Consider the following 9,941-nt stretch of genomic DNA (forward strand, 5'->3'; position numbering starts at 1 on the left):
AGTAGCACATTTCGCGGTTTAGTAGGACCGCCCAGGGTACGTTCCGGCAGTACCCTAGCCCTAGGGGACATAGACCCTATGAGTATGAGCAGTCTACCATTAGCATTAGCCATTAGTCATTACCATTGCATTGGGCATTAGGTACCATTACATTAGATTTTGTTACCATTAGTTCGTACTTCTTGTTACGTTATTTGTTCGTAAGGATATTGCTAGAACGCACAGAAGGTATTTAACACTACTTTTACAAACTTTGAAACGCTAGTTCCTCATCTATCAAAGTATCACAAAAAACAAAAGTAAAAAACAGCAACAACCGTCTACCTGCTGCCATGAGCGCCACCTATCCGCATTTTTATGAAATAATGTGTGAGTTGGAGTGATTGTCCTGATATTATCAAGAGCTAATAATCATTAATAATAATTATAATAATAATAAATAAATAATAATTATTAGCTCTTGATATTATGATATGTCATCAGGGGTTAAAAAAATAATAATGACAAATCTAAATTTGTCACTATTACACCCTGATATCATAATATATACTATTGTGCATATATGATATTTTTAGTTTGAGTTCTCGGTGAAATGTTTATGTCTACTGAGCAAGAGAACTTATATAGTGAGAGACACCAAACGCTGTCAAAATAATTCACATAATAACTGTCAGGGTTTATTAGTTTAGTGTCAGGCATATCAGGAAACAAGTTCTCATACAATGTTTAACGGTGTTGCTGAAACTTCAAGAGAGTCGACCAGATATAAATAATAAAATAATCGCCATTCAAGAATTCTACAAGTGTGCTGGGTTTTGCTACAATATCTACTTTTCTATGATGTACATATTCAATATTACCTATGGTTGTTGTCAAACCATTCACTATATCGCTATACAAGATCCGACAGTATAATAAATAATAGGAGCAGAAACACAAACTTACTAGGCTGCAATATACTTGACTAGTGTGTGATTCAAGTAACATTAAACATCTGCTTGAAGCTGTACAAAAATAAATATTAAAACTTGCATTGAACATTTTACAGTAATCCCTTCCTATCGCATTTCTTGAAATAATGGAATGTGTTTAGTCATGGTTACTATTTGTATGTCATTCTCCAATTGCAGCATAGGTTTTTTTATAACCCTGTCTAAATGGTTCCCTCTCCCACTTTCAAAAATGTCCCCCAACCCTGCACCTAACACCATGGATCCTATTAGGTATTAAATAAAAAATACACGAATGGCATATTTTATACATGAGGTATATGAATTAATAGAGATCTTCATACATGAAGTACGTGACTTGATCTCTGTTCATATACTACTGAGTAAATATTGTACTCTCCATTCATGGTTTCAATATATGTGGCGCTTTCCAGGCATGTGACCCGCGCAACGATATGCAACGGATTACTGTACTAAATATATCAAGGACAGTACAGAGACTTTCACGAATTATATACATGATTCTACACACAGTTTATCTGCAATGCAATGCGAATTGAGTGCAAACAAGCTAAGGTTCACCATTAATCTCATTGCATGCTATTCCTGTCCATGTAGCGGCGAGACGAGTGCAGTGCCTAATGTTGTGTGTGAAGTTCTAGTCACGATGGCACCTGTGGCTAGAAAAGCCATCACGCTGCGCGGTCAATGGCACAGTCAGTGGAACACAGCTGAGCGAACTTCGGCTTGTAGGCATTTCTCCAACTTCCTCCCAGCAGTTACGCTTTGGGTCATAGCGTTCGATGGAGCTGTGGTACCTGCCCATATATACAAGCAAGTAGATGCTAGCAATATTGTAGAGAAGAATGACGACTGATATCCTCTAAACCTGCACGATGTCAGGGCATTAAACGCTTCTACAAATGAAAGTGTCAATGACACTGTAGCTCACCACAAATAACGTTTTTATAATATTCAGATTTATGCACTGCCTAAAAGCGGAACTCCCGATGTGTAACGTGTAAGATTGAGAGGATACGCTTATTCCACGTAGCTGCTATGTACCACGTGACAATGGTGTTTCCCTGCCCATAACACAACTTTTGTCCAAGGTAAATTGGTTGCATGGAAGTGTTTACTTCGTATGAGTTTTTCTAGGCGGTGGCACACGGTTGCCATCTGTATATCGCAATAATAATTTATAAACCAAAATGAATCACAATTTGTGACAGTAGATGGCGCTATACCCGCTTTGTAGCGATGGCGTTCGAAATAAATAGGTTATGCTGCGTTCCGACAGGTTTTGTAAAACTTTACTCTACGAACATTTTATCGGCACGGTGGAGAGGAAATACCAATTTTGCATTAAAGATATTGTCAATGAATCTTGTTAAACGAACCAGACGAGTGTGACACACAGACTGTTTGTTATCTGCGTTTTTGCATAAATTGCAAAACCTACTTAAGTTGCATAATTTTTTTTAAATATCAAAACCCCTAGCCCTTATTCATCTACACAGAAATAGACAAAATGCCATTGAACCTGAACTGATTAATGCAATTCCATTTTTGCCAAAAAATTGCGTGGCTCGAAAGTACGCGTGACTCGTGCTCCAAAATAGGACGTTCCATATGGAGCATACAGTAACAACTATACCCAATTTCAAACATGTGGGTAAACAGTTCCTGAGTTATCGTTGACCGAAGCGAAATGTTGGACGGACGGACGGACGACGAACGACGACCATGAGCAATAGCTCAGCTTGACGATGTCAAGGTGAGCTAAAAATTCAAATACTTCTCTCTACACCACGTGCCTTATCTCTCTATCACTAATCCCACTCACCTATCCCAGCCTTCTTCACCTCCACACACATAGATCATGCCATTGATGACTGCAGCACCAGGTCGGTAGCGTTTCTCCTCCATAGCAGCCACAGACGTCCACTTGTTTGTCAGTGGATCATAGGCTTCTGCTTTGTTAGTATTTTCAGTGGATGCATGCACCCACCTACGGAAGATATCATTCGCCATCATTTCAAACTAGTGCATAGTGGCACTATAAATCAAAGATAAAAACCGTTTTAAAATCCATGGTCTTAAACTAGGCTTGAGCCATTGTATCCTATCACATCTATAAATGTACTTACAAGTAGTACAGTGTTAATTACTTGACATGTCTGAAAACGTTTGCCTAGTAACAGGGGGATTGGCCACATGGCAGTGAAGTTGGCAGTTTACTGACCGGTACACAGTTGGCTTTTGACATGTGTAATCTCTACTGTTCTCTGGCAGTGTAGAATTTCATTAAAATTTTAAATTTTGCGATTGTCAATTAAACTAGAAACGATCAGTTGTCGCCAACTACATGTATCCCCCGTGATCTAGTATGAATAGAATATCTCTGTAAGGACGTAGAAGGCAGGAAGTTAAATAAGTCACAAAGACAAAGGTGTGTTAGACAACTGGTGTCCGCAGATTGCAAGTATATGGAATCTGGTTACCTAGGAGCGAAGAGGAAATGTAAGTCGCCGGTGAAGGTCAAACTAAGGTCAAGGGCAGTGGTGGTTTTGGTATGAGACAACTTCTCCCCAAGATTGTGTAGCATACCAAGTTGGTCGCGCTAGGTCAATTAGGGCGAGTTAGAAGCGGAAGAGAAATAAGATCAAGGTCAAGGTAAAGGTGAAATTAAGGTCGAAGTGTGACCTGGTGGGCAGGTTTTACCCGATCTCGGATCATCTTCAAATTTGGCATGAAGGTGCGTTATGGTAAAGCGAAGATGCCAAATCGTTTTGGTGTGGGCGGAGCTCATCGTTGCCATGGTACAACATTTTTGTGGAATAATGTAACCCTGTAACTTGTGCTGTTTTTACCCGATTGTCATGGAATTTGGCAGTCAGGCGATATAACATGTCCTATATATAGTATATATATGTATATATATATGTATATATATATATATATATATTTGTGCAATCTAAATTTAATAAATTTAAATACCAAATTTTATACAAATATAAATTGCATGACAATCGGGTAAAAGTGCAGAAGTTACAGGTTCTAGAATTTTCGACAAAATGTTGTTACCATGGCAAACGATGACTCCGCCCACACCAAAAACGATTAGTGTCCTTCGCTTACGATAATGCACCTTCATTCGAAACTTGAAGATGATTCGAGAAGAACTGCAGCCGGTAGAGCGTTCACAAGGAAATCTCTACGGCGGCGGCGGCGCGACGATGCCAAACCCATAGTATCCCCACGAACTTCGTTCGGGGGATACAATAATTACCTGCCAACTGGATCATGTGCCAGTGGTAGACCTGCAAGACACTGCCGAGTGACAAGGCAGTCTCAACATGACGTGTGGCTTACCGATGACGTAGATCATGCTGTTGACAGCACAGGCGGCCGACCCAGACCGGGGGATGAGCATGGGTGACATCACGGCCCACAAATTTTTCCACGGATCATAACACTGCACTAAGTCTATGCCATCACCATCCTCAAGCACAGCGCCACCTACAAAAATACATCCTAATTAAAATATTTGCACATGTAAATGTGTGTTTGTAAATTTACATACAACTTTATTCTGACTGTGACTCTTTGCATCAAACACCTGCTCGATCCTATTTTATGCACTCCTTATCTTCCCAAACCACGCATCACATAGAATTTCACATCTAACACTCTAGGGGTTTGATTCCTATTATATAAAAAATAGCCCCTGAGTGAGCATATTGTTCAGATGCAAACAAAAGTGGCACAATTCCTTGAAATCTAAATTACCTAGTCTGGGGGAAAATAAATATTAAAATAACTGGAATTTGAGTAGTAGTAAGGTTGCCTATCAGCACAAACACTGATCAGCCATATTTAGATTTTGTGCGTTGTTTGCTACGAGTGCCCACAGGAAACAGCCTGCCTGTGATGTAGAGACGTCCAAAGAGAGCTGCAACAGCCGGGCTTGTGACAGCCAGAGTCATTGGTGCCATAAAGTCCCAGCTGTTTGTACTAGCATTGTAACGTTCCATCGAGTCCAGTCTCTGCTGTCCTTCCCACCCCCCTACAGCATAGATGTAGCCATCAAGTACTGCCAAACCTGCAAGCAATCATAGAACATAGGCCTAACTAACTAAATTGAGAAATGTTGGCTGTGTATAGTAGGTGTGCTTTAACAACTTAACAAGTAAAGCAAAGTTCACAATGTTTTCTAGAGATATGTTTACCCAGTTCCGAACGAGGTGTGTGCATCGAAGCCATTTCTTGCCATGTGTCGAAATTCGGATCATATCGCCACATGCTACCACTAGCAGACCCATCAGGAAACTCTCCTCCACACATGTAAATTAAGTTGTTGCCTGCAGAATCCAGAGAGACATGATACAAGATTGCGTGGCACAGCTTTGCTGTTGATCCTAAGCGCTGCGCGCGAATGAGACGCGCAGTTCCGCGGGATACGCGCACGCGACAGCGGGGATGTTCAAGTATGAAGCGCTGCCCGCAGTGGAGACGTGCGCCAAATTCGAGGCCCGGCGCACGTCTCCACAGCGGTCAGCGGATGGTCTGTAGTTTTAGAAAATGACAATGATTATATATGGACGATATTCTAGGAATTGGCGATTATAAAACAGTAACAAAAATCGCTCAGTCATGCTCCAGATTAGCTGAATCAAAAAGATTAGAATTTAATATGAACAAAACAAATACAATGGTTATAAAATTCACCAACAAAGAAAGGATAGAGAAGGAGATATTAATAGGCAAATAAGTAATCAAAAAATGCACCAAATATTCATACCTAGGAGATTTAATTAATGATATAGGAGGTTATAACGATATGATAAGAGTCCGAACTGAAAAATGTAGGTTCATGATGAGGGAAATATTATCATGGGCAGAAGAGCAAAATTATGGAAATCATACTATAGAAGCAATTAAGAGGGAAATTATACGAATGCACAGTTTTACCTTCCTTCCTAAATAACAGTGAAACATGGACTTAATGGAAGAAGTAAAAATGTTGGAGGATTTCGAAAATGGGTGCCTGCGCAAAATAATAATCACGCAGAAAACGCAGAAAATGCATCGCATCGGCCCAAACTCCATGACAGATGGCGCTCTCGCTCATGGGCTCAATCTACGAGTATCCTGAGTGTACGAAGGTGCCCTGCATGCAGTTTGGCATCGGCCTAGACTGGTACCCGGTCGACAGTTCCACACGCTACACTAACAGCATCAGTGTAGCGAAGGATACTTGCCGGAGTGAAGGTGGCGAACGGGTACCAGTCTAGCATCGGCCGGACATTTCATTATTTACGAAAAGTAAACACAGTCAGTATAGGAACTGGTCACGTCGGTGACACCCCATTCATGCCCATCAACGAAGAAGGCGGGGCTTATTCTGATTACGGAGATGCGAAAATGCAACAAGTACGTGGTGCAGTGCGCTAAACGGCGTGTTATTTTCGTTTTTGTGCCAAACTCTATCGTAGGAAACCGTTCTAGCCTAGCAGAATGCCCTCGTTCCCAAGATCGGCGATTTGGTACTGTGATGGGTCCCCACCTATAAAAATTTCAAAGGGAGGTGCGGCGTAGGCTGTGATTGGAGGACACAAAGTGTCAATCCTCGGCTCGCCTCGGCATCATGGCCGCATCCCGTCAAGGTAACACATTCATCTGCATGTCTCGAACACCCAATTCAATGAAGCACATTTGCTATGCACATGAATACCAGCAACCACATTAACTCCAAGCATACAATCAGATCCAACTTTTTTTTTAATATGTGAGACTGCGATTAATGAGATCTGAAGAAATTCCAGTTGCCACCAATTGAACATGTTTTACTTTTGGGAGACAAAGAATGTCTTGATCCAGCTACTATGATATATATGCCAAGGTTTGTGATTAACTAGGTCTTATTAATAACGATTTGTAGTTAACGTATCGAGTTCGATGGATTTGCAATTGATCGATTCTCTGTGGTGAAATTTTGACATGCACTCACAATAAAACAATTTTTGATGATTGAGTCGTATTATTTCCATCCATGCACCCAACATGTGCTAGGGTCACCGTTAGGACAAGGTTGTATCATAACTTATATTATTCTAACAGCGCATTATAACAATTTACATATAACTACATACAGATGTGCTTTTTCTTCTATAACAGCACATTAGTAAAAAAAACAGCACAGAAATGAAATATAATCTGTGCAAAGCACTTACCAGTTACTACTAATCCATGTTTGCTCACGGCAAATGGCAGACATGCCAGTGTTTTCCACTTGAAGCTTACCGGATCATAGCTCTCCACACTTCTAAGAACGACTTTATCATCCTCACCTCCGACTAGAATTATTACCTCTTGAATACCTTTAATAACAAAACAAAAATTACACAAACACTATACACAGCCCTATATGTGTAGGTTTGTCTTTTATAACACACATCAAATCAGGACTGATATAATCAGGAGTGCATGAGTAGACATCTCATTAGATTCTCTAGAGATTCATACATTTCTGCTATAATATAGTCAGGAGTGAATAAAAATAGATTATATTATTATTATATAATATTGCTCATTCAAATGTACAGTACAATGAGCATGTATGTTATTATCATATATGTTACACTATACTAACAGTAACACATGTGCATGTAGACCTCTATACCTGCTGCTTTCCTAGGTTGCGTTCTGCTGGTCCTCAGTTCTACTCGCCTATCTGGAAGCAAGTGATACTTTGTGGCCTGCTCAACCAGTTCCTGACATTCTACAGACTGCCGTATGACTTCCTGTGTCCTGACACAATCATACAAGTAGTAGGGGCTGCACAGCGGCAATCGTACGTGTTTGAGAACCTCTTGAAAATCGGACTCTCGGTCCTGTACATTGTGAGTATACCACCGCATCGCGGCCTCAAACACCTGTTCTTCGCTGTCGACCCAGATATCATCATCCAAGATAAACTCTATCAGCTTCGACTGCGACAATCCGAGAAACTCCTCACGCATCGACACCTTCTGGAAGTGCTGCAAGACATAGGCCTTTGCCATCTGCTGCAGATTGGGGCAGGCGTGAGTCTCTGCGAAGCAATGGATGCCAATGCAGTTGGCCTCGTCCATGTTTCGCTCCATGAAGCTGCAGCATGCGTCGCGCACCGGGAGAACCTGCAGCAGGTTTGCCGCTGAAAGCAGTGACTGGACGTTTGTTCGCGCGATGAGGATCTCAGACGTGTACGCGTAGCCGATGAGAAGCTCGATCATGGCCGCCTCGACGCCATTTATGCTCACCCTGTCCTGCCGACTCTCTGCGAGTTCACCCGAGAACATGGCGTGAAAATATGCGCTGACTGATGCCAGCAGTATCCTGAAATGACATTGGCATACATCACTGATTGTTAATCCACAAATGATTATTGTTTCCATGAAAGATCTGATCAAGTGTAGCTAAAACCATTCATGTATGTGCACAATTACGAGCTTCATTTGCAAGAATGGCACAATTTGATATCAAAATTCAATACGGTAGTGCTATCTAAATTGCAAATCATCACCTATGGCATGGAAAATCCTGTCCATCAACACAAAGTGTTACATCACAGAAAGATTCGCTCTGTCGGAGATTGTTGAGCCCACTAAGGACCTGCAAAGAACAAGTTGAGATAGAATGAAACAATATCATGTAGCCACAGACACTTGGGACAGAGTTAGTAAAAGCTCAATGGTTTTAGATGCTCTCTGGTGTAATCTGAGCCTTATTTTGGAGCATTTTTCATTTTTTGCACAAAGTTTATGACCTATATTTCAAAATAAATTGGGTTGAGTCAAGAGTCATGAGTCATTTTTCATTGTTCAATTTGTATACTAGTGTGAATGTAACCTGTCAAATGTTATAAAGCAATGTGCGAAAAATGCAAATAAATATACTATAAGGTGAAACTATATTTCGCTATATTTTATTCGGATTGAGCACCGTTACTGAGTAGAAAATCAAATATCGTTATAAAGGCTTTAAATTCTCAGTTTCCTTTTCCTAATTGCTGCCCAGGCATCTGCTGCCTCATGGAAGGGGAAGTACTGAGCTGATGGGCCTTCCACAGACACCATCATTCATAAGGGCATTTAGTGTGTTCTGATTCAGTCTTATTAGAAGTCTAGTTAGAAGGAATCTGATGAAATAGGCTGGTTATTGTGAGCTGTTTTTTATTCATAAAGGATTGCGAAGCGCTACGATATAAGGCTCAGGACAAGTGAAAGTCTATGTCGGACAAGTTATTCGTTTGGCTAGTTGCCCGATTGGACAACTAAAAAATTTCTAGTTGTGTAATATTCCTAACATCCTTTGAGCCAGGGCGCTATCGCACAACATTCTCACATTATATTTTCAAAGGTCGCCGAAAAAAGCGCCTGCGAGGCACGCGTCTGTGGCTATGCACATTGACGCTGCGTACGTGCCTGCTGGCTGGGGACGGCATTGATTGAAGTACGGAGGGGAAGCGCACGCTTGTTTCAGTCGCGTGGTGCTAATCACTACTAAAATGTAGGGGGTGGGCACTGCTGGGCTATGAGAGAGCGACAGCAAAACTCTTTCCTGGAATTGAGGAAAGAGCTACAATCGGGAATGACACACGAGTGTGCCGGCACACAAAAATAAACGTGTGAATTTCATTACGATTTCCCATGGATTACCGTTCTATAATCTTACGGGTCTACGTAGGCACGCCCGCAGGTACACATGCACACACACAGGCACGCACGCACGCATGCATGTACGCACGCACGCAGGCATGTGAGCAGGCACGGACACACAGGCACGCACGCACGAATGCATGTACGCACGCACGCAGGCATGTGAGCAGGCACGGACACACAGGCACGTGCGCATGCATGCATGTACGCACGCACGCAGGCATGTGAGCAGGCACGGACACACAGGCACGTGCGCATGCATGCATGTACGCACGCACGCAGGCATGTG

General features: G+C 41.7%; 1 protein-coding gene across 3 annotated transcripts in view; it reads right to left on the reverse strand.

Moving 5' to 3' along the window:
- Positions 1–652: 652 nt before the first annotated feature.
- The window catches only part of LOC106818755 (kelch-like protein diablo), a 9,848-nt gene continuing 559 nt past the window's right edge, over positions 653–9,941 (reverse strand). The window contains exons 2-9 of one of the 3 annotated variants that reach the window (XM_014823427.1): positions 8,518–8,606; positions 7,636–8,330; positions 7,187–7,333; positions 5,183–5,314; positions 4,879–5,055; positions 4,322–4,472; positions 2,797–2,961; positions 653–1,768 (exon numbers count right to left, since the gene is read on the reverse strand). In XM_014823427.1, the coding sequence (XP_014678913.1) occupies positions 1,609–1,768; positions 2,797–2,961; positions 4,322–4,472; positions 4,879–5,055; positions 5,183–5,314; positions 7,187–7,333; positions 7,636–8,330; positions 8,518–8,606 (1,716 nt within the window). In that variant the 3' untranslated portion in view covers positions 653–1,608. Of the gene's footprint in view, positions 1,769–2,796; positions 3,010–4,321; positions 4,473–4,878; positions 5,056–5,182; positions 5,315–7,186; positions 7,334–7,635; positions 8,331–8,517; positions 8,607–9,941 lie in introns of those variants that run through there. The other 2 variants (XM_014823425.1, XM_014823426.1) reach the window with 2 other exon arrangements.

The sequence above is a fragment of the Priapulus caudatus genome, unplaced genomic scaffold (assembly GCF_000485595.1).
Source record: "Priapulus caudatus unplaced genomic scaffold, Priapulus_caudatus-5.0.1 Scaffold2496, whole genome shotgun sequence".
NCBI classification, from domain to species: domain Eukaryota; kingdom Metazoa; phylum Priapulida; class Priapulimorpha; order Priapulimorphida; family Priapulidae; genus Priapulus; species Priapulus caudatus.